The sequence below is a fragment of the Phyllobates terribilis genome, unplaced genomic scaffold (genome assembly GCF_046119375.1).
Source record: "Phyllobates terribilis strain yellow unplaced genomic scaffold, ASM4611937v1 Scaffold_9__5_contigs__length_417890890, whole genome shotgun sequence".
Taxonomy (NCBI): domain Eukaryota; kingdom Metazoa; phylum Chordata; class Amphibia; order Anura; family Dendrobatidae; genus Phyllobates; species Phyllobates terribilis.
This window is the reverse complement of record NW_027362769.1, coordinates 351,122,346-351,147,698: the sequence shown is the minus strand read 5'-3', so window position 1 is coordinate 351,147,698 and position 25,353 is coordinate 351,122,346. Positions and strand designations below refer to the sequence as shown.

At 43.7% G+C, this 25,353-nt stretch overlaps 1 protein-coding gene across 4 annotated transcripts in view; it reads left to right on the top strand.

The window, feature by feature from the left end:
- The window catches only part of MAD1L1 (mitotic arrest deficient 1 like 1), a 751,355-nt gene extending 729,301 nt beyond the window's left edge, over positions 1-22,054 (top strand). For all 4 annotated transcript variants that reach the window (XM_073648135.1, XM_073648136.1, XM_073648139.1 and 1 more), the window contains one exon: positions 20,937-22,054. In XM_073648135.1, the coding sequence (XP_073504236.1) occupies positions 20,937-21,095 (159 nt within the window). In that variant the 3' untranslated portion in view covers positions 21,096-22,054. The remainder of the gene's footprint in view (positions 1-20,936) is intronic.
- The last annotated feature ends 3,299 nt before the right edge of the window (positions 22,055-25,353 follow it).

Genomic DNA, 25,353 nt, shown 5'->3' with positions numbered 1-25,353 from the left:
TCTGGGTTCCAAAGTAAGAATGTCATCTTTCAGATATTTCCTACAGATAATCATTGTATTTTGTTCAAATACCCGTTTAAGGATGTGTCTGTTGGGAGAATCAGCACCCTGGACAGCTCCACCATTAATGAAACTGCTACAGGAAGCACATCAATGTAGATGAAGTATATACTATCACTAAGACAAGACTAATATATTTATTCCGATGCTTTCTAACCTCAAATATTTTACCGTTTTTAATAGGTACCATCCCAAACGTACAATGCAAACAAAAGCTTCTGTTACACCGGTGAAGTCTGTGGAAGCAGGGAAACCATTGGTTAAATAATGTTTTTCTTAAACTATGTAAATCTCCTAAACCGCCGCACGTCAACCTGTTCAGATTATTTGTGTCTGCTGGGAAAGCATGGGAGAATTAAACACTAGTGGATGTTGTGACACTTTCTGGGATAACGCTCAAGATAATTTGATTATTGAGGACTTTGCTTCTCAAAAAAATCAGCTTTTTTTGTCCTGCACAGACTATTAAACCAAACATGAAAAATGGTGTAAATTTAGATATAACAGTGTGAAGGTACAAACCGAGTTTATAGTATGATGAGCTCTGAAGCCAATGGCTTGTATTATGGGTAGAGATGAGAGGATCAAGCAAAATTCATATTTACCTGTTTACACGGACTTTCCTGAAAAATTCAATTTGCGGTGAAGTTATTCTCTGCAAATTCACTGTACCTTTATTATGATCTGAGGTTTCTTCAGACTCACCACGTTGCCGCGCGCCTGGTCCTCACCACGTCGCCGCGCGCCTGGTCCTCACCACGTCGCCGCGCGCCTGGTCCTCACCACGTCGCCGCGCGCCTGGTCCTCACCACGTCGCCGCGCGCCTGGTCCTCACCACGTCGCCGCGCGCCTGGTCCTCACCACGTCGCCGCGCGCCTGGTCCTCACCACGTCGCCGCGCGCCTGGTCCTCACCACGTCGCCGCGCGCCTGGTCCTCTCCACATCATTCGATCGACACCGCTCACGCTGAAATCTCCGGTGTCTCATGCTGGGCCAGGACTTCTGGCTTCGATGGGGCTCAAGAGGGTTCTGCACATGCAAGGTCATGATGCACGCCATCACCTTTCGCGTGCTTGCACAGAGCTCTCCAGGGCCTCATCAGTGTCAGAAGTCTCAGCCCAGCGTGAGCGGTGGCGAGCTGAACATGTGGCGAAGACCAGGCAGGTGACTGTGTGGAGCGGATGCGTCAGGAGAGGTGAGCGGTAAAGTGAGTATAAGAATTTTTTAACATTTTGATGGCCTTTTGCGGTTCAGAAAAATGGCGGTCAGTTCCCACTACTTGGCTAAATCCGCGCAGAAGCGAATTACAAAAAAATCCACATTTTGACATGTATGGATTTTTGTGGAACTCAATTTTACTCAAATTTATTATCTCCTATCAGCCATTATGAGATTTCTTTTATATTCTGTGCTTGTCACTGCTGATTACAATGAGAAATTTTATGTTTTACTTCATCCAGTTTCATGTGACTTGTTTAAAGAACTTCGCCCCCATTTACTTTTCATTTTCAGACCTGACTGTTTGATGGTACGATGTTTTTGTTCTCTTTACCAGTGGTAGATGATAGCGACCTAATTGTCCCATTTGCCAGTCCACCATTATTGTTCATGTCACATCAGCTCCTTGTAGAACTATGGGTGTCACTGGCACTTTTCAGCTCCGAGTTTCCAGCTTTATGCAGATACTAAATAATGAAGAGCAACAATGGGAGACCAATTAAGTTCTTTGCAGATTGTAATGCCAGAGTCTTAGAGAAAAGGAACGTTGGTGTCGTAGCTCAGTGTTCTTTACTTAGATCTTAGAAATCTCTTGTTCTGGTGTCAATGACAACTCGTAAGGAGAAAAAAAAAACGTTTTTAATGACACTACAAAGTAACATTTCTCCATTGTGTCCTTGCTTTTGTGGTCTTTTGCGGCTGCAGTGACAGTCCACTCCAGTCTTTGCCTTTTCATGAGCAATTTTATCCATATCCTACCGAAATTAGTTTTTCTTGAATTTTTCCAGAACTCCCACAGATTCTGCTGTTTCCTCTGTCCTATCTTCAGGTTTAAATACATATTAATCTTTTGGCTGGGGTCTACGTCATACTCACAATTTCAGTCTGGGTTGCCCTACAGGACACAAATGAAAACCGTTCTCAAGTACAAAATCATAACACAATAAATCAAGCGTGTTCATAGAAATGTATTGCTAATGTATTCATCATAAGTATAACCCATGACTTGTAGGAGCTCGTAATCTCCTGCTCAAGCACATACATTATTGGCTCATTTCAAAGAAATTCTATTGTTTTTGGAGAGCAAATGAACACTATGGGTCAAAAGACCACCTAAATTTTCTGTCCTATCCTGAGTAATCTTGGAAAGTCTTACTTAAGGACCTCATGCACATCAGACTAATGTTGGCTGAACTTGCAGATATCAACAGGTTCGGACGATGGTCTAATGTGTATGGGGTTGCAGGCCAACTAATTGTCTGTAGAGATGTCATTCGCACATGTCCGATTTCCTGAGATAAGCAAACGTCTGATTTCCTGAGATAAGCTACCATCCCATTTCCTGAGATAAGCCACCATCCAATGTGTCAGTTGGCGACTTTCTCATAGGGAACATAGGAACACTTGACCAAACGAGTGCTCCTGTGTATGGGAGAGTCAGCTGAGATGGCTGGCAACCGAATGCAGCCATCTAAGGAGTATGGCCAGCTTTAGACCTAAGAAGACTGAGACATCACAACTGATGTTCATAGAAGATAGCTGGTTACCTTTAACCCACAGATACTGGATATCTCACAACTTAATACCTTGCTTAAAGTACTTGGGCTTCTCCGAAAGATGAGATTGGAGGGTTCTCCTGGTCTTCTCGTTTGGATTATGACCTCCACAGTACTTGTAACAATGTCTGGTTGAAGTCAAACATTCACTCATGTCTATTAATCTCATCCACCAGAAGAACTAAGTTTCTGCTGATTGCTCCTGTCCAAAAATATCAATGGAAAAGACTAACTGTTAAAAAAAGATGTGCGGGTTGTCCATGTTAGATCATATTCTTACTGAGTAGTGTCTCTATGGATCAGGGGTGTTTTCACTTCTAAAATACCACACCACAAGCACCCATTATACTTTTTCCACCCATTTTGTCAATGGTCCAATATTGGTGTTTACCTAAAGGCATATGGGGAAGAGTCCACAAATGAACAAACTCTTAAATTTATGTATCAGAGTAATTTTTTTTTTCTATTTAACTAAATACAGATTTTACAGAATGGTAAAAAGTTTGTTAGGCCACAGCCCCATCATATATTATATTTGTTATTATCGAGCCCTATATAACCTATGTTACCCATCATTTTCCAATTAACCTGACTTTACTTTTAGGTCGTTTGAGGTTTTTCATGTAGACTAGAGTATTTTCGGCACCTAATGAGCTCCTTAATACTGGCATTCACCCACGAAATTAAACAAAGACCGTTTGAAAAGAAAATCTCAAAGCACAAATGAAGGTATAATTTCCTCCCAACTGCATCTTTGTCCTTTAATCATCAAATAGAGATGCGTCTCGACGCGACGGAATAGCGGACTCGAGCTTGATGAGTTAATTTTTTTTTTAATTCAAAGTCAATTATATCGGATTAAAGGCATTAAATAGACAATAAACTTTCTGATTACCAGTTTAGCGACCTCTAATTGAGAAGAATCATCTTTTCCTAGAGCTATAATTTTGTTAAATATCCCCCTTCCCTATAAATTTGTACGTTAAAGTAAGTGATGGGGAGGAGGAGATACATGGGGAGGTTCACATTGATCGCAGTTGATGAGGTGGCGTTACTGACTATCACATTTTGGCCACTTACAATGTAGAGCCAGGTTGACTGTAAGGTGGACCAGTAGAACGAAACGGTCTGGTGAAATGTAACATTAAATGCATCTATACAGAAGGTTAAAAATGGCTGGTCACTCAGTATTGGTCTTACTTAGGAGGCCAAAATAACTGGGTAATGGTATTGCAAGATTCTGGGGATTTTTGGAATATAGACCCATACCCATCCAACATTGATAGAATTTATTGAGTGTCCTAGGGTTTTATTCCCAAGAACTCACTCTGAAGACTCTTCAAAGAGTGAATACAAAAATTTAGACATCGTAGGGGTATTCCTCAACTCTGGACCCCCATCTGTGAACAAAAACTAAGATCTGCACTGTAGTACATGGATAACCCTTCATCTTAAAGTCCGTCAAGTAATACTATATTTCATATGCAAGGAAATTGTCATATACTGTGACATTCCCATGCAAAATGGCAAATGGAGCAGCTTATCTCCAGTGTGGCTACTAATTGAAAGCAGTTGCCTTAACCAACTTTCGAGTTGTTACTTAGGAGTTCTTTAATGTAAAGACCTAATACATAGGCTCTCACCTCTGCCATCCCTATCTATCAAAAGAAAAAATGTTCTCCAACTTGTGTTCAGCAAGCCTAGGTCGTTGGCCACGGCGGCATATAGGAGAAGAATTGAAAAAGGGTTACAGGAGTAGTCGAGTGTGCCATGGCAGACGTGGGAGCACCCCATTAATATTCATACTGAAGGCGTAGTGTCAATGTATTATCTAAGATAATCATATTGGAGATTATATTTTATTCATTGCCCATAGCATATAGGTTTGTATCTAAGCCTACGAGTTCTAGAAATTTGGTTTAATATGTTATGCTGAGCATGCTGGATCCTTTGGGAGGAATCACTCAACATGAATGACTTGACATATTGGCCATATAATAAATTCACAACTGGGTTGTTTTTATGGGATCTTCTCCCATTACAGCTAAAAAGTAAAGCAAATGAATCGCAATGTCAGAAGTTGAAAGAAAAATATAAATCACTCAGTAGGGGCCTTTGCCGAAAACTGCTTTTCCAATATCGGATTGCTTCCAGCCCTGCTGTCCAATCCATGGGTATTTCCATATACTAGACAGGCGCTGAAGCCCTCTGCTATGCATCATAAATTCGCCTTCATGTACTGACATAGCAGCTTCCCTCTCTCACCTCTGTGATATGAGCATGTATTATGTTCCCAAAACTAGAACATAAAAATAAGCTGAATATCATAAAGAAACAGGATAAGAACTAGATGGAGAGATATGAGACTGCGGTATAAGCTGGCCTCTAGGCCAGTGGAATAACATAAATAATAAATTAATAGATATGACACATATTCGGACAGATGGATAGATAGAGATGAGTAATTCAATTCACGCTGTCCTAACCTGGTGTCCAGTCCACCATGGCATCCAGTCTTTTCTTCTGGCCCGGAGTCGTGGGTTTACAAGGCTCATGATGTCATGACATTGCATGAGGCCCAGTCACTAGTCAAATAAATGCTAGACATTTTAGCCCATGAATCCGCTAGCCAACTAGATAACCCTAACCTGATCTCATCATGGGTGGCACTTCACCAAAGTGTGGTATTCTTGTTGTCACTTTCGCTTGGCTGCATTCGATCACTGAGGCACTACAGATGACATTGCAATACTGACCAGTAAACGACCCCACTCTAATGCATTTGATACTGTATCTGATCCCAGAATTTTATTTAGACCACTAAAAAGATTTAAGACCGAAGCTAAAGCTACACCTACCTGTACAAGCCAGAGGAAGAGAGGCTATAAGATGATGCAGAAAGCAATGCTGCAAGCCGATGGTCAAGAAAACTTCACTTCCCGGCAAGCCAAGGGGTAAGAAAACTTCTCTTCCTGGCAAGCCAAAGAGCAGGGCTGTGGAGTCGGTAAGCCAAACCTCCAACTCCGTCTCAGACTCCTCAATTTCCATGACACTGACTCCAACTCCGACTCCACGACTCCGACTCCCTCATACATTGCTCATGTTTAAGTGATAAATTTACTGTAGCACAGATTCATCTCCGCTAAAAGTTTAGACCCTTAGATCAGGAATAGGACAGACATTTATAGGATATTTCATAAATTTCCCAAATTCTTATGAAAAAATATTCCCCACAAGCTGCATTGAACTACTGTAACCAATTTATTATATATTTTAGGAGTCGGAGTTGGTCCATTTTATACCGACTCCACAGCCGTGTCAAAGAGTCCAAAAAACTTCTCTTCCTCACAAGCCAATGAGTCAAGAAAACTAAGTATGTCGCCAAATGGTGCTGGCTCAAAAATCAGTCCACCGAACCCCAATGACTTTGACACTGAGCCTTAGAGTTGTTAAGAATACAGTTTGGAAAACCATGATACAAGTGTTAGGTGGTTCTTCTAAGTCCTCAATAAACAATTTACTTGTGTGTACTTGTATGAATAAAGATATTGGGATTGGGTAAATGCGAAATGGTTATTTTTTAACACCCAGAGGTAAATAAATATTCATGAATGTACGAGGAGCCATCGCCTCTGGGTTTAATATTTGCCTTAAGGTTTCTGAAAATTTTAATGGTGTTCTAGATCTCACCGCTTAATAATAAATTGCCTTTTTTAGTCTTCCCTGGGGTATGGTGCGGAGATGGAGTTTTATTTCACACTTGGGTGCCAGTGGATTAGTTTGTTCTATTGATTATATAGATTGTAGCCTAAAGTGAAGCCTTCAGCTGAACAACTCTTTAGGAACTACATAAAGATAGCGTGAGATGTAATATAGCTTCACTGCAGGATGACGCGGTTAGGGTAGAGAACAATGAGACCAGTAAGCAAGCCCATGTGTGTCTTTACCTGCATTACTGTACACATGGCCACCAATAGAGGGCAGTATGGTGGCTCAGAGGTTGCCTTAAAACTCTAAGTTAACCCTGGGTTAAAATTCAAATGCTGTGTCTACGTCATTATTAACATCAGCACAAAAGCTTATTTGGGTGACTCTGCCTGGTACTGCAGTCTGTCCCTAAAAAGTGTAATGCCCTTACACTGGAGGGGTCTCAGAGGGAAGATCCCACCATCTCAAACATTGGTAGCCTATCCTAAAATTAGGCAGATGTCCTGAAGATATCCCCTACCCCCATCCATCGTCCTGCTCTTATATAGGTAGAGCTGCGATACCAGACACATAAAACATCAGTAATATTCTTCTAATCTTTTGCAACCCCAACAACATCTCATCTGTGAATGTAAGTACAAAGAGAGCGCAAGATCCTAAACGCGTTGTCTCTTCAGATCGGAGCCATTCGTACAAAGTAGCTCTACGTTGTAGCTAATACAAGGGACTTAAGCACAGGACTCCCCCTTTAAGACGTCTATACGTCCTGATAGGTCATATAGACGGGTTGTCTTTATTAAAAAAACCTAATAAAAAAAAAGAGAGGTGCTAATTGTCCTAAAAATGATGGAATGCCAATCGGTTGTCCTATGAGCCATAGCAGCGATGTTGGTGGCAAATCGCTTTCAACCTTTATAAGTAAATTTATAAAGACGATCAGCCTAAAAGGCAACCACCATCGGCGTTTAGCTTACAGCGGATGGTAATGTCCACACATATTTTAATGTAAATCTTCTGCGTCACAAAACGTTCTGCGGGTGGTGGATCGATTTTCTCCAGTAGGAAACTGTCATGCGGCATCCTTATAATTAAGCCTATTATGAAAAATGCACTCTAGTCGTCGGCGTGCACATTTCCTGTTAAGTCCCTGACTCTTGATTATACCGCGAAGCTTCGGTTTCTTGCTTTGATGAAAGGCGCCATTATATTTTTACCTATGTATATAACACATCCTTTACATTATGTAAATGCACCTGCTGGCTCCTCATTATTTCCTGCTCGCCTTTTCCACGACATTTCTCTGTCTCTGACTCTTTTCAGTAGTTCCTGAATGTACGCAGGTCGAAAATTGGAATTTTGACATTTAGAAATTCTTGAGTAGAAAAAAAAAAAAAATCGGTTAAAAAATAAAAATGTCAAATAATTGGGGGAAAAAAAAAACCAAAAACATCATTTCAATTCTCATATTATTTTTAAAGGTGTTGTCTACCCTTAGTGACTTTTTTTTTTTACTTATATACATGTATATGAGGCTAAAAATCATTTTTGCTATAGGGCGTCGTTAAAAATTTGGCACGGTTTGGCTTTTATAGACTCTGCTTTTCCCTACACATTCAACTTTGACACTAATAAGCTGAGTTGAGCTCAAAAAGTGTCAGATGAAAGCGGAACAAACTCACTGCAGCATTAACTTATTCTTCAGCAAACACAGAAGCCATAGAAAACTGTGCAAAATGTCTAACGAAACCCAACTGCAAGAAGGATTTTTAGCCCTAAATACATGCAAAAATAGCCCCAAAGGTGGACAACCCCTTTACGTTTCATTTGTCATCGTCTTTTAGGAAAATTAAAGTAGCAAGCTGATGTTGTTGCTCTAACAGCCAATCTCTTAGACCATGCTTGTAGGCACATGACTGTCAGACCTGGGTGTTCCCAGTTATCATACGTCATCAGAGCCCTGCTAATGAATAGTTAAGCCCATTTGTGTTTTCCATTGACCATGCCTTCCAAGGCTGGGTTCACATCATGTCTTACCCTCCCCGGTGACTCCGTTGGGGCTTGAAGCCCTAGAAAATGAGATTTGGACATATATACACGCTGAAGGGCCCATTGGCTGTAGTGATGGAGTCACTGTGTGCTCTGTTGGACATCATTTTCGGGAGTATCCTCTTATTTAAGAGCGCAGTTGACCACGTCTTGCTACCAATACAGCTAAAAATGATATCCAACAGAGCACAGTGATGCCGTCTGTCACATTACAGTCGATGGCTTCGTCAGCACATCTGCTGAATTCCCGTTTTCTAGGCCTTCAGATGCAAGCCTCGACAGGGCCATTGGCAGGAGGGTGAAACAAAATATCAACACAGCCTTAGAGGTTAAATACTGTAGCCAGGATCAGGGTTTTTTTGATCCTGGCCAGCAGGAGTGATATTTTACCATTGTAGAACATGTCTGATAAGCCAGTGTAAGGAGACTTATAGACCATGCAATGCTCTTTCAAACTGCTTCTTCAGAGAGAAAGAGGACTTAAACTCGAGTGCCACGAAGAGCCATTACCCCCTTAAACCCCAGTCAGAGACCTCTCCTACAGCCAAATCAGATCTCTTGCTTAGCACTGTAGAGGGGCAAACAACCCGAAACAAATCTGCAAATAGGATAAAAGCCAAACAAGATGCTCTAAGTCATGTGGCAAGGCTCATTAAAGAGTCGATATTGACTGTTAAGATTGCTACTTCCAGAAGGTGGCACTAAAGTTCAACACCTTTTTTTCTCTGAAGAGGGAATTTGCATACACTATTGTAGAAGTAAACCCCTACAGTCCCCTATGATGGTGCTTCCTTTTTATCACAAGTGGCGTGTAGTGATAATGTTGATGAGGTATATTTTACCTGATGATTAAAGGAGTTGTTTAATGAATACAATTCTTATCTATATTCCCTAGGGCACATGTACAGTACAGACCAAAAGTTTGGACACACCTTCTCATTTAAAGATTTTTCTGTATTTTCATGACTATGAAAATTGTACATTCACACTGAAGGCATCAAAACTATGAATTAACACATGTGGAATCATATACTTAACAAATAAGTGTGAAACAACTGAAAATATGTCTTATATTCTAGATTCTTCAAAGTAGCCACCTTTTGCTTTGATGACTGCTTTGCACACTCTTGGCATTCTCTTGATGAGCTTCAAGAGGTAGTCACCAGATATGGTCTTCCAACAATCTTGAAGGAGTTCCCAGAGATGCTTAGCACTTATTGGCCCTTTTGCCTTCACTCTGCGGTCCAGCTCACCCCAAACCATCTCGATTGGGTTCAGGTCTGGTGACTGTGGAGGCCAGGTCATCTGGCGTAGCACCCTATCACTCTCCTGTTTGGTCAAATAGCCCTTACACAGCCTGGAGGTGAGTTTGGGGTCATTGTCCTGTTGAAAAATAAATGATGGTCCAACTAAACGCAAACCGGATGGGATAGCATTCCGCTGCAAGATGCTGTGGTAGCCATGCTGGTTCAGTATGCCTTCAATTTTTAATAAATCCCCAACAGTGTCACCAGCAAAGCACCCCCACACCATCACACCTCCTCCTCCATGCTTCACGGTGGGAACCAGGCATGTAGAGTCCATCCGTTCACCTTTTCTGCGTCGCACAAAGACGTGGTGGTTGGAACCAAAGATCTCAAATTTGGACTCATCAGACCAAAGCACAGATTTCCACTGGTTTAATGTCCATTCCTTGTGTTCTTTAGCCCAAACAAGTCTCTTCTGCTTGTTGCCTGTCCTTAGCAGTGGTTTCCTAGCAGCTATTTTACCATGAAGGCCTGCTGCACAAAGTCTCCTCTTAACAGTTGTTGAAGAGATGTGTCTGCTGCTAGAACTCTGTGTGGCATTGACCTGGTCTCTAATCTGAGCTGCTGTTAACCTGCGATTTCTGAGGCTGGTGACTCGGATAAACTTATGCTCCGAAGCAGAGGTGACTCTTGGTCTTCCTTTCCTGGGGCGGTCCCCATGTGAGCCAGTTTCTTTGTAGCGCTTGATGGTTTTTGCAACTGCACATGGGGACACTTTCAAAGTTTTCCCAATTTTTCGGACTGACTGACCTTCATTTCTTAAAGTAATGATGGCCACTCATTTTTCTTTACTTAGCTGCTTTTTTCTTGCCATAATACAAATTCTAACAGTCTATTCAGTAGGACTATCAGCTGTGTATCCACCTGACTTCTGCACGACACAACTGATGGTCCCAACCCCATTTATAAGGCAAGAAATCCCACTAATTAAACCTGACAGGGCACACCTGTGAAGTGAAAACCATTTCCGGTGACTACCACTTGAAGCTCATCAAGAGAATGCCAAGAGTGTGCAAAGTAGTCATCAAAGCAAAAGGTGGCTACTTTGAAGAACCTAGAATATAAGACATATTTTCAGTTGTTTCACACTTTTTTCTTAAGTATATAATTCCACATGTGTTAATTCATAGTTTTGATGCCTTCAGTGTGAATGTACAATTTTCATAGTCATGAAAATACAGAAAAATCTTTAAATGAGAAGGTGTGTCCAAACTTTTGGTCTATACTGTACATGGTAGGGAACGTCCTCCGCTCAGGACCACTCTCTATAAGCCTGAATGAAGAGCTGCAGTGTACGAGTAGCCCATGTTCTGGCTGTTACGAGTAGCCCATGTTCTGGCTGTTATGAGTAGCCCATGTTCTGGCTGTCACGAGTAGCCCATGTTCTGGCTGTTACGAGTAGCCCATGTTCTGGCTGTCACGAGTAGCCCATGTTCTGGCTGTCACGAGTAGCCCATGTTCTGGCTGTTACGAGTAGCCCATGATCTGGCTGTTGCGAGTAGCCCATGTTCTGGCTGTCACGAGTAGCCCATGTTCTGGCTGTTACGAGTAGCCCATGATCTGGCTGTTGCGAGTAGCCCATGTTCCGGCTGTTACGAGTAGCCCCATGTTCTGGCTGTTACGAGTAGCCCATGTTCTGGCTGTCACGAGTAGCCCATGTTCTGGCTGTCACGAGTAGCCCATGTTCTGGCTGTCACGAGTAGCCCATGTTCTGGCTGTCACGAGTAGCCCATGTTCTGGCTGTCACGAGTAGCCCATGTTCTGGCTGTCACGAGTAGCCCATGTTCTGGCTGTCACGAGTAGCCCATGTTCTGGCTGTTACGAGTAGCCCCATGATCTGGCTCTTGTGAGTCATCCTTGTACACTACTTTCTCTCTGTAGGTCAACAAAATAATGAGATATGAGGAATCCAAAATTTTTGAGCGGTGTTTCCTCACGGTTCTTCTAAACGTCTTCTCAGCCCCCGAAAATGACTTCCTACACTTCACCTAGACGTGGATTACTTAATGCAGTGCTCATTGCCATGCACGGCTTTACAGCTTAGTTGTCTTTATGTAAAAATCTATGCTTGTTCCTTGCCGCTGATTAAACACTTACATTTTTTTTTAGCTTCTGAAGTGATTAAAAATGTTAAAGCTTTAGAAAAAGACTGGAGTAATAACCAGTCATAAATAATTCAATAATTGTTCCTATAGTTGTCTGCAGCTGCTACGTGCTGATGATTGCAGATTGGTTTACAGTCACCGCTAAAGGCAGAAAGTGAGCAATGTTGACGTAGAAAAAAAAATTACAGATTTGGGGGGTGGAGGCAGTAATCACACACATTCTCACGGCCCCCAAGCTTTCTTTTGGGAAGTATTGTCTTCCCCGTCGAGAGTAGAGTAATTCCACGATATATCTGTTAAACACCGCTGATGTGATTAATCCACTCTTGTGATTACTTAAGGTTATAATTTTGGATTTATTTTTGTTTTTTTGTGCCATCTTTTTCCATATTCCTCTTTTCAACACATTTATTTTATTAATGTTAAATAATGGTGATATATGAGCTTTGGGTACTACGTTGTTCTCCTTTACATTAGATGCCCCAATAATAGTGACCTAAGGGGTGCTTGCCCACTAAACTACCTACTAGAGTGCCAATAGGAGGCCCCTGTGAGATGCTTCCTACCTGTAATAGAGCCACTCTTGTTTGTGGCATTGCAGTTCAGTTATATAAGGCACAGCTGAAATTTCAGACACGACCAATGGACTAGTTGTATGCATAGAGAAAAGGGTCCCTATAGCATAAAAAGGTAAAATTGGTTACATTCAGGTACTTCTTGACCACTACACTTCCAACTACCTGCAATAGGAGGTGCTGATGTTCTACCATGGATACATTGTCCATATGAAGACCACCTACTGGAAGCAGCAATCCTGCAAGTCATTATCAATCCTTTAACAAGCCTTGAAATATGACTTAGAATAAAAGCCAAACAGAATCTCAATTTGTAGACATAGTGTTTCGGGGTATCGCCCCTAGTCAGTTCAAAGTATGAGATCTGGAACTAGAGTTCAAGTCCTCTTCCTCTCTGAAGAGGAGCATGCAAGGCGTATAAGTCTCCTCATACTGTCATGCCAGACCTGGCATGTCACTCTCGACAAGGGGAACCTTACCCCTTAAATACCTTTGAAGACCCAAATTCATGTTCATTCTATTACCACCCATCAAAATGAGATGAGAATGATCAGATTAGGACCCATAAGTCATATTGCCTGCCTCTATGGTACATACACCCTTGTCGTGGACAATGGAGGAGTTGTTTCTGGACACAGTGCCGTAGTTTTCCAAGTCTCAAATCTCCCCCTTTAGCCAGCTTTCATGCGAGAGCGTTGTAGCCCAGAGGTCAGAACCCCATCATACAAAAATATTCCAAAATCTGTTTTAAACACGTTATATACCCTACTGATATAGCATATAGCACAAGAAAAGGCTGTCCGGCAGTCTTCTGAAGATAAAAGATTTTTGCCTTTAATGCCCACAAATTGGAATCCAGTTACAAAAAATAGTATTCAGACAAACCACCGACAGGCCAATAGAATACTATAAATTCCATTTGTGTTTTTTTCTGTTGTCTCGGGCACAAAAATGTAGTCTACTAGACAAAGAACAAGACACCATTGGTATTCATTTGGACTCCGTTTGTATCATTTGATTCTATAGCTCCGTCGGTGGCTTGTCTGAATCCCGTATTTTGGGTGATTCGAATGAAACCCCCAAACGCACTGCAAAAAAGGAGTGTGAACGTGGTCTTATTTATATTACGTACTGTTTAACCAAAGTTGAAGTATATATTTTTCTGTGAAAAAAACCTTTGCGAAAACCTGTTCCGATGCCGGTTTACCTACAAAATTCAAGTTCTTCAATAAGCCTCTGTTTTTCCGTGGTAGCTTTTTGGTCGCCAGTAGTAAGACTATGATTGTTTTCTGCTATTATATTAAGGATCATTGGATTTTCTGTTTTACCTTGTACTGTCTGGCTGTTGCTTAAGGTATGAAGCTCATTACCGTAGCAGGTTACCTTCCTACAGTGGGGATGCTCCTTTATCTGCCGGTGCATTCAGAGTTCTAGGGCTTTTTTTTGTCTCGTCTTTGATCTTCAGGAGATGCCATTTCTATGCTAATTGTCTTCTCCTCACAAAGCAGTTATGTTGCACACTAGCATTTCTTTTGTCTCCCGTGTAATATCTTCCTCTATTGTCTTCTTGTATTCATCCATGACCTTGCACACAAATTATAAAAAAAAAACAAAAGATGCAAAAAAAAAAAAGTGTTGTGACTGACTTTCCTCTCACTGAATAGTGTAATACGTCAGGGTGACATCTAAAGGTTAAGAAGTTTCCAAACTTCTACATGAGCTTACAAATAGTTGCGCGAAAAAGAATAAGCCAAGAAAATCAAGAGTTTTTGTAATGAAAGTTTTTGAAGTCTCCACTAGCTCCTCATAATGTGGCCAAACTACAGAGGGTAATTGCACCCAGTGATAAACCCCCAAAAGGCCAATTAGGAACTGTAAAGTAGTTTGACATGTTCCTCACCACTTTTGATACTGATCAGAAATAATGATTACTTCACTGCAGTCTGGACTTCACGGTTCTTCTAGTCACTTGACTTGCACGTTGGAAGTTCTGTCCTTAGCTCAAGTGTTCTCTGTTGATGGTTGCTCCAGCCAAAATGTGTAGTTCTCCTATTACTTTCTGTTGTCCTTTACCTTCTTGATCTTCAAAAAGCAAAAAGGCGAGTAGACCATGGAAGACTTTACTCATCTCCCATTTAATAGATTTTACAGTCATTGATACACCAAGGTTACTTACCGGTAGCCGGTTTTTCCTGAACCCATGACAGCACACCTTGAGAGAGGGATCCGCCCCACCAAGGACAGGAAACCGTCTGAAATAAAAGGGCAGTACCTCTCCCATGTAGAAGGTGGATGATGCAGACCAAGTAGCAGCTTTACATATCTGGTCAATCGAGACATCTGCTCTCTCTGCCCAGGAAGTTGCGACAGCTCTGGTGGAATGAGCTTTAATACAATCCGGTGCCGCAACACCTGTAGATGTATAAGCTAGACAAATGGCCTCCCTAAGCCACCTAGCAATAGTTCCTTTTGATACCCCGTGACCTTTCCTACTCCCCTGAAAGGCCAGAAACAAGGACTTGTCCTTCCTCCACTGACTAGTCATGTCTATGTACTGTAGTAATGCCCTTCTAACATCTAGATTGTGGAACCTAACCTCCCCGGGGTTTTTAGGGTTACTGCAGAAAGAGGGAAGTACAATCTCCTGATTACAGTGGAATCTGGGTACAACTTTTGGAAGGTACGCCGGATCTGTACGCAGGACGACCCGGTCCTCATGAATTTGGGTGTATGGGGGATCAACAGAAAGGGCCTGCAGGTCACTCACCCCACGGGTAGACGTTAGGGCCACTAAGAGGATGGTTTTGAGGGTGAGGATCTTTGGAGAGATAACCTGCAGGGGTTCAAATGGGTCGCCAGAGAGTGCATTTAAAACCAAATTCAGGTCCCAGGGAGGAACTCTGAGAGCCCGAACTGGCTTAGCTCTGGAACAGGATTTAATGAATCTAGAGACCCATCTGTTCCCTGCCAGGTTACAATTATAGAGCGCCCCAAGAGCGGACACCTGAACTTTAAGTGTTCCCGTAGCCAACCCTAGGTCACGTCCCTTTTGTAAAAACTCTAGGACTTCTCTAACTGGAGGTTTATCCGACAATGGGGAGTCTATAAAATCCAGGAATTTCCCCCAGATTCTGGAATAAATTTTAGTTGTTATGGGCTTTCTACTACCCAACAGGGTAGAAACTAGGCCTGGTGAAAACCCCCTATTGCTCAGTAACAACCTCTCAAATTCCAAGCCGCCAGATGGAAACCTTTGGCTTGTGCATGGAATATTGGCCCCTGGATGAGAAGGTCCGGCCTGTCCGGCAGGACCCAGGGATCTGAGACCGACATTAGGCGAAGCAGGCAGAACCAGGGTCTTTTGGGCCAAATGGGGGCTATTAGAATTATCCTCGCCCCCTCCTCCCGAATTTTCCTCACAACTGCCGGGATCATCACTATCGGTGGAAACGCGTAGGCCTTCCTGAACTTCCAGGGAATGTGGAGAGCGTCTACAGCATAGGGATTCTCTGTTGGATTTAGTGAACAGAATCTCTCCACCTTCCTGTTCGCCCTGGTGGTGAACAAATCTATGTCCGGTGACCCCCATAGCTGGATAATCTGTTGGAAGACTATCAGGTTTAGAGCCCACTCTCCTTGTCTTAAAGTGTGGCGACTGAGGAAATCTGCTCTTGAATTTTCTACCCCCCGGATGAAAAGAGCACTGAAGGATGGGAGATGTTGTTCTGCTAGATGCAGGATCCTGTTTGCCACTACCATAAGGGAGCGAGATCTTGTTCCTCCCTGGTGATTTATATACGCCACTGTCGTCTGATTGTCGGACCTGATCTGGACATGGCGACCCTGTATGTGGGGAAGGAAGCCTATCAGGGATTTCTCCACTGCCAAAAGCTCTTTTAGGTTTGATCACACTTCTTTTTCGTGACGTAGCCAGAGCCCCTGAACTGAGAGCTCTGCCAGATGACCCCCCCCAGCCGGAGTCACTTGCATCTGTTGTAATTGTGTGGTCGACTGGTTTGGACCATTGTAAGCCTGCGGTCAGATTCTCCCTGCTTGTCCATCAGGAGAGGGAGTTTACTGTCTCCAAAGAAAGAGATAGTTTTCTTTCTAAATGTCCGTTGAAGGATTTCTGAGCCGACAGGACCTCCCACTGAAGAAGTCTCATATGACTCTGGGCCCATTTGACTGCTGGGAGACAGGAAGTCATGGAGCCTAGTAGGGACATTGCTTCTCTCAAGGACATCACGGGAGACCTTATGGCTCTTGAAACCAGGCTGATTATTTTGCAAACCTTGTCTTCCGGGAGGAAACAGAATTGGCGTTGGGAATCTAGGGTCAAGCCCAGAAAGATCTGAGTCCTTGAGGGGGATAGCTTTGATTTTTGAATATTTATTAACCACCCCTGGTGATGTAAAGCTGTCCTGACCTCTAAAAGTTGAGAGGAACAGTGGTCCTCCGATTTCCCTATTATCAGAAAGTCGTCTAGATAGGGAACAATCACCACGTTCTTGATTCGGAGAAAAACTGTCACCTCCGCTATAACCTTTGTAAATACTCTCGGTGCTATCGAGAGTCCAAAAGGTAGGGCAGTGAATTGGAAATGTCTCAATTGCCCTTGGATGAACAGGGCTACCCTTAGGTACTTCCGGTAGTCTGGATGGATTGGGACGCGATAGTAGGCATCTTTTAGGTCGATGACCGCCATGAAACAATTGTGGTGTAAGAGTTTCACTGCAGAGTTCACTGATTCCATCTTGAAAGTCTGATTGATTATAAGCTGATTTAGACTTTTGAGGTTGATAATGGTCCTTAAGGACCCATTTGTTTTTTTTATCACAAACAGAGGGGAATAAAATCCCCGTCCCCATTGTGAAACTGGAACTTCGTGAAGGACCTGCTTGTTGACTAAGTCTAATACCTCTGATTCTAGAGCCATCTGCTCCTCCCTGGACTTCCTCCTGGAGGTGATCATGAAGGTTCGGTGAGGGACCTAACAGAAGCGTATCTTTAGGCCGTTCTTTATGATATCCAACACCCAGGGATTTGAAGTGATGGCTTCCCAAGCTGGGATAAAATGGGAAAGCCTTCCCCCGACCTCTAGCCTCGCGTCATTGGGGAGATTTTTTGGAACTGGAGGATGGTCCTCCAAACATGTAACCAGATTCCTTTTTAGATCTGGGCTCCCATCTTTTCCTTTCTCCCCCGGAGGGCGACCCGGTTAAATCTCTTCCTCCGAAAATAGGACCTTTTTGTTTCCCCCGTGAACCCTGGTAAACCTCACTTTCTGTCGCCAGCCTTCTCCAAAAGCTCGTCCAGTTTTTGGCCAAACAAAAGTTTACCATCACAAGGAAGAGAACAAAGCTTATGCTTAGATTGTAGGTCTCCTGGGCAACCCTTGAGCCATAGGGCTCGTCTGGCCGCATTAGACAAATTCGCCGACCTGGCAGCGAGTTTAACTGAATCCGCTGAGGAGTCAGCCAAAAAAGCAGATGCTGCTTGTAGCAAAGGCAGATTGGAGAGGATTTTATCTCTGGACATCTTTTTATCCTTGAGCTGGTCTCCTAATTGCTGAAACCACACCATAAGTGACCTAGCGACACAAGTGCCTGCTACTGCTGGCTTCAGGGCCCCTGCCGCTGCTTCCCAGGTGTGACGCAGGAAGGAATCTGCCTTCTTATCCAGAGCATCCTTTAGGCTGCCCGAATCTTCCAGGGGTAGGGACGATCTTTTGGATGATCGGGCGACAGACCCATCAACTTTAGGAGTTTTGTCCCAGGACTCAGAGACACTATCCTCGAAGGGGTACCTCCTTTTAGAGGATGAGGGCAATACTCCTGATTTCTCCGGCTTCCTCCATTCCCGGTCTATAAGGGTCTGAATTTGGGGATTCACTGGAAAGGAGCGTCTCTTTTTTTCCTCCAGGCCTGCGAACATAATATCTTCCAGGGACCTGGCTGCCTTCTCCTCCCTCAACCCCATGGTAGATCTGACCGCTCTGACCAACTTGTCAGTATCCTCAATAGGGAAACAGGGCCTACCACTGTCTGATGAAGAGAATGATGCCGAGTCACTGAGGCAAAGATCATCTGACTAGGAGGATAAATCATAGTCGGAGGAGATATCTTTATGGGATCTCTTTTTCCCCTTTAGTAAGCCTTTCAGGGAATCCTGCACCTCTGAACGGATTACGGACCTCAAATTAGAGGCAAAATCCGGGGTGCTCTCCGCTATCGTTTGGTTAATACAGCTTGCACAAAGCTGTTTCTGCCAATCTATGGAAAGGGTGGCCTGGCATAAGGCGCAAACCCTGTGCTTCTTTTTGACGCTACTCTTCTTAGGTTCCTAAGGAATGAAGCACATAATAACTTTCCATTACTATTAAGTGACATTCACGAAGATCACTCACCCCTGAAGTCACAAAAGGGTAGCGGATTTGGAGACTGTGGCGGGACATAAGACGAATCCCTTCTGGATGGCCCTGAAGCGTCTGACACCTTACTCCTCCTGCTGCCGCTGCGGTTGCTGGAGCGGCCGTCCGTGTGCGAGGTGTCCGACTGCTTCTTCCGCTGGCGTTGATGCGGTGGAGGGGTCAGCTGCTGCTGCTCCTGGCTGTCCTGGTCTTCCATAGCTGCTACTCCCGAGCTTGAGTATAAGCAGCGCTTGTCAGGGGCCCCCCACCTTAAATAGGGCACATCCGGACCTCCTCCGGTCCATGTGTCCTCCCCCCTCCTGACACCCACCGGCCGATCTTTGAAAAAAACGGCCGGTAAGCGTTTACAGGGCGCCGCCATCTTGGTTCCGGGTGCCGCGCCCGACGTCATCGGGCACGCCTCCCCCAGCGTGCACCGCGCAGTGATGTCGGGCACGTCATACCCGGAAGACGCTGCTCCAGGTGTGCGACCAGCCAGGAGGAGCCTGCGGCAGGGAGAGGACAGCGCAGCGGTCTGCGGGGAGCCGGAGCCCTCCTCACCTCCTGCGCCCGCTCGGACACAGCTCCAGGGAACCGCGGATGGGGCTTCCGGAACCCGGTGCACAGGCAGGTGCCCGCTCTTCCACATCGGAACGGGCCCAGGTAAGAAGACACCTTTCTTCAGACCGGTTCCCATCAAGGACAGGAAACCAACTGAAGCGAGGGAGAGGTACCGCCCTTTTATTTCAGACGTTTCCTGTCCTTGGTGGGGCGGATCCCTCTCTCAAGGTGTGCTGTCTTGGGTGAGGGGAAAAATTCATTGTTAAGGAGAATTTGTCACCAGGTTTTTGCTATGTAATCTGAGAGCAGCATGAGGTGGGACAGAGACATTGATTCCAGAGATGTGTCACTTACTAGTCTGCTATTTGTAGATCACAAGAGAACTAGGTGTCTTGTGCCATGGAGTCCTCCTGCTTGCTTTCAAATGGAAAAGACAGGTCCGGGTACTCACGTGTAGTAAATCCATTCATTTATTCCACATAAAGAGAGCTACAAAGCGTTTCAGCCCCTCACGGGCTTTTGCCAATTGCACCGACAAGGACTGCGGCGTGCCGACTATACCATTTTTCTCCTGTTCTGCTTAACTGTGCCCCCACCATTGATTGGCAGCTTTGCTGTCAATCAGTAGTGTGGGTGGGTTTGTACAGGGCTCCGCATTCAAAGAACTGGTAGATCTGCAGCAAGCAGATCAGTAAGTGACACATTGCTGGAATTAGGGTCTATGCCCGCACACCATGCTGCTCTCAGATTAAATAGCAAAACCTGGCGACAGATTACTTTTAGGAGCGCACATGCTCATACAGTGTATGCTATAATTAAAGGGGTTGTCCAGGCTTGAGGTACAAGTCTGCGGTCACTCCTATGTGACTCCAGACTTGTGAATCCTCACAGTATGAGCTGTCCAGATTCTTCATTGCCAAAGCTGGGAGCGATGGTCATGTGGCTGGAGTGTGTGGTTTGGATACTTCTGGCCACATTCCAACTAGACAAGTTTTAATTCGCTTGTATTGATCAAGGCCGTGCATGTCTAGTCGGTACATGACCACATGTATGCAAATCGTGTGCCTGCCCGCTCCCGGAGAATCCTGACAGTGCACAGTGTGCGCGTTGTGAGGATTCACAAGTCTGCAGACTTGAACCCCAAGCCTGGCTAACCCCCTTTAAGGTTATACTACTAGTAGACAATGCATTACATATGATGGGAAAGGAGTAACAGATTGTAGTTCCATCGATTCTTGAATGTTGACCTTTGATCATGGCCTGTCGCTGTACTAACAGAGGATGTTTTTTTTTGCTAAGCTTAATGTTATAGGTATAATCAAATACATGAGTATTTGTATGTGTAGGATACATATGAAATCATTTAACCTTTCTGTTTAATTTTTTCATAGTCGACAAGTCCGGCCGGAGGAAAGCTACAACTACTGGACACAACCTTCTCAAGGACCTTGAAGGACTTCATTGATCTCCACCTGCATCACCAGAACAGTATCCCAGCCTTCCTGAGTGCAGTCACCCTTGACCTCTTCAGTCGTCAAACTTTCGCCTAAAAGAAGACTTCTCAAACCTGTCCCTTACCACTCATACACGACTGTTGTCCTCAAACACACAGGAAAAATAGCACAGCTTCTACACAACACTGGCATTTCATAAAGACGTCATGGGCGAGGAGTGCTCTTTGGGTTGTATACCGTGAATGTTGATGTTGGCAGGAGCCAAGTTCTCCTGTACTTTTCCAGGGTCATATAATACTTTTGCATTAACAATATTTTTGGTGGGGGGAGGGTTGGTATTTTTTTTCATATAGAGTATGCTACTGAAGTATGTTACCCATTTAGTTTGGAGGTAGACAATAATTGTGGACGTGCATCCATTGCATTGACCGGCCTCTAGTCTAATAGGGAGTAGGCAAATTAGAAAAATGTTTCCAATTGAACCCTTTTCCCTTTGTGTCTCTCTTTTTTTTTTTTTTTTTTACTAGCTCTTCCTTAATGGTGACCATAGACTTTGTATTTTTGTGGGCAGATCCTAGACAGAAGTGAAGATGAAATTCTGTCCCTTCATTGAATTATCATACATTATATTATTAATTAACTATTCATATCCAGGTATTTCATGTTCGAAGCACTGATATTGCCAGTGGAAGACTTTCCGATTTGGCTGGCGTGGACTTTGTAAAGTCAAAGGCTGGTCCCTCAGGTATGGAATAGACTTCATTTGACTGTAGCCTTTCACAGCATCAATAATTGAAAAGGTTATCGCGAGCCCATTCATTATGGCATTTGAGCTGTATCTTATATTACCGAAGGCACATATACAACAGCTTGACTTCTTATCCTGGTATTTCAATGTCACGTCGAGAAATTGACCCGCTGACTTCTTTCTTTAGTGTCGGCCGATAATGATGATTATTAAACTATTCATCAATTCAGCCCTTTTGCCATAACATTTTTGACCATTATTGAGCTTGTTATGTCTGGTTTTAACCAATAAAAGCAATTTTCTATGATGACAATGGTCTTGACTTTTTTTTTTTAAAGGGGTATTTCAGCCAAAAGTATTTATAACTTATGACGTGTCCACAACAGTTGGGTTTCAACCATCAATCGCTTCAACAAGAGACCATGGTCCTACTACAACAGCATACCAGGTAATGTAGGATAGGACAAGAGGTACTGTCTTTGTCTCTGGTGATTTATAACAAAGAAGGAGGTTACTGCTGAGGTCCCTATGGTGGTCGACTGCAGAGAAGGAGGTTATAATCAATATCTCTGATGCTGTTGTGCCGAGAAAGAGTTCAAGGCAACGCTTCTGGTGGTCTAGGACTGTAAAGGGATTAATATTCGTATTCCTGATGGTCCAGGGCAAAGAGAGAGTTAATGCTGAAACTCCTGGTGGGTCTAGTGCAAAGAAGAGTGAATGCCAGTATTTCGACTAGGGCAGACAAAAGGTTAATGTCCAACCCAGGTAATCTAGTGCAGAGAGGGAATAGGGTACTGTGCAGTCAACAGTTCAGTCTGATAAGCATATGATAAGTGTTTCATGATTAATCTGTCAATCTATAGTGTTTAGAGAATCTGTTCAAATTATGTAGAAGCAATGCACGCTGGGAAGTAAGGGAAATGAAGTTCCAACACCCATAGTGCTGGCAGAATGCGAGTGAAGTCCCACCCAGTGAAAGAATTTATTTGCAATTTATAGAGCATGAGAATTGTGACAGTTCCTGGACATAAAGCGGGTGAAATAAGTATTAAACACATCACCAATTTTGTAAGGAAATATATTTCTAAAGGTGCTATTGACAAGAAATTTTCACCAGATGTCGGTAAAAACCCATCCAGTCCACACAGGCAAAGAAATCAAACCATAGATGTCCATAAATTAAATTGTGTAATAATGAGAAATGACATAGGGAAAAAGTATTGAAAACATGACGAAAGAGGTACAAAAAACCATGGAAAATCATGACACCAGCTGAAGTCTTACCAGTAATTAGAAAGCAACCCTGCAGCTTAGTGAAAAACTATTAGCTAGTTCAACTGTTGGGCTAGAAAAAGGTGTCTCATTACCAAGGTGCCACACAAGAAACATCTCATGATGGGTAAACCCAGTGAGCTGTCTCAAGACCTTCGCAACCTTATTGTTGCAAAACATACTGATGTCATTAGTTACAGAAGAATTTCTAAACTACTGAAGGTTCCAGTGAGTACTGATGGGCTCATAATCCGGAAGTGGAAAGAACATCATTTCACTATAAACCTGCCACGGCCAGGTGCTCCCCACAAGATTTCAAACATTGCTAAACAAAAAAAACATGTTCAATCGCGCTTATAATTTGCTCATCAACATTTAGACAAGCCTGCGAAATACTGGGAGAATATAGTCTTGTCAGATGAGATCAAAATTGAACTGTTTGGATGCCAAAATACACACCATGGTTGGAGGTCAAAAGGCACTGCATATCACCCCAAAAACACCAAAGCAACAGTGAAGTTTTGAGGTGGGATCATCCTAGTGTGGGGCTGGTTTTCAGCATACGGCATTGGAAAACTTCATATGTTTGAAGGAAGGATGAATGAACAAATGTACTGATACATTCTTGATAAAAATCGGCTGCCATCTACCAGGATGATAAAGATGAAATGAGGGTGGACATTTCAAGAAGACAATGATTCCAAACACACAGCCAAGGAAACTCTCAATTGGTTTCAGAGAAAGAAAATAAAGCTGCTAGAATGGCCGAGTCAATCACCTGACCTGAATCCAATAGAAAATTTATGGAAGGAACTAAAGCTCAGAGTTCATAGAAGGAGCCCACGGGACCTTCAGGGTGTGATGAGTGTTTGTGTGGATGAATGGGCCAAAATCACACCTGAGCAATGCCTGCGACTAGTTTCTCCACTCAAGAGGCCTCTTGAAGCTGTCAACACCAACAAAGGCTTTTGTGCAAAGTATTAAATAAATGTCAGTAAGCGTGTTCAATACCTTTTCCCTGTCATATTACATTGAATTTATGGACATCTATGATTTGATTTCTTTGCCTGTGTGGATTGGATGGGTTGTTACTGACATCTGGTGAGAATTGGCAATAGCCCCTTTAGAAATATATTTACTTAGAAAACTGACGTCGTGTTCAATACTTATTTCACCCGCTGTGTTAGACTGGTATGTGCACCAAAAATAGTTTTAACTTGTGGGGAAGGAGGCCAGCCATATCATGCTTTTCTATGGGTTTTGTGCAAACATAGAGGTACACTTTAAACAAAATCATGAATTGCAACAGGTGACCATTATGTACAACAGGAAATACATGATTTCAGCTTAAGAATAACTCAAATGGGTTTTTTTGCATTATCGATTGAAAAATGAAGATATTTTGGAATATATTTCATTACCCGATCTCGCTGTCTTCTGTGTGAAGTGCCATACTGCGTAGGTCTAATGGCAGGATTTTATCTTCCTTAGAAGCTGCCTTCTCTTGCTGCATTTGAACAACTGTACTCTCCATCCATGTGATCAGAATATGGACTGTGTAGGGGGGATGCAGCCAGACCAGCTTGCAGGGGTCTAGCAGAGCTTTAATTAGTGACCCCTCGGCCTGCGCATGGCACACTTCCCTCTTGCCGGCATAAAGAAGTGCAATGACCAGAACATGTCTCATTGTCCCAGCGACTGGTCTGTCACATTCTTCCCCTATTGTGAATTCATCTTTTCCTGTGGCAAACAAAAATTACTCTCCAGTGAAAAAAAGGCCACAATGTTTAAAGGCCCCCATACACAGACTGCTGGCCGCTCTCGACAGGTTCGTCAGACACACTAATATGTATGGGGGCTTCGGCTAACTAACTGTGGTGTCAATCCAGCAGGTATGATTTCGAACCACCGGATCGCTGTGTTCTCCTGCAGATAAGCCACCACCAGACATGTCGTCGGTTTTCTTATAGAGAACAAAGGCGATCTCAGGTAAACGAGCACACCTGTGTATGGGAGAGACGGCTGTCAACTGAACGATTGTCTGAAGCATCGTTTGGGCGACAGCCATTTAACCAGGGCCAGCGTCCGCACCTGGTGCACCCAGACAAGTGCCAGAGCCCTCAGCACGCGGGGGGGCCCACTCGCGGTCGGGCACCCCACCGGGCTATGTGCGGAGTTAACCGGTGCTAGTGCCCGCCCTTCTCCCCCACTTGCTCAGAGCCCCGGCAGCCGGATACTTACTTCTCCCCGTACCTCTGCTGATCCGCTGTCTTCCTGCTCTGCGCTCCCTGTGACGTCTCAGGTCAGAGGGTGCGGTGACGTCTTTCCACCGCG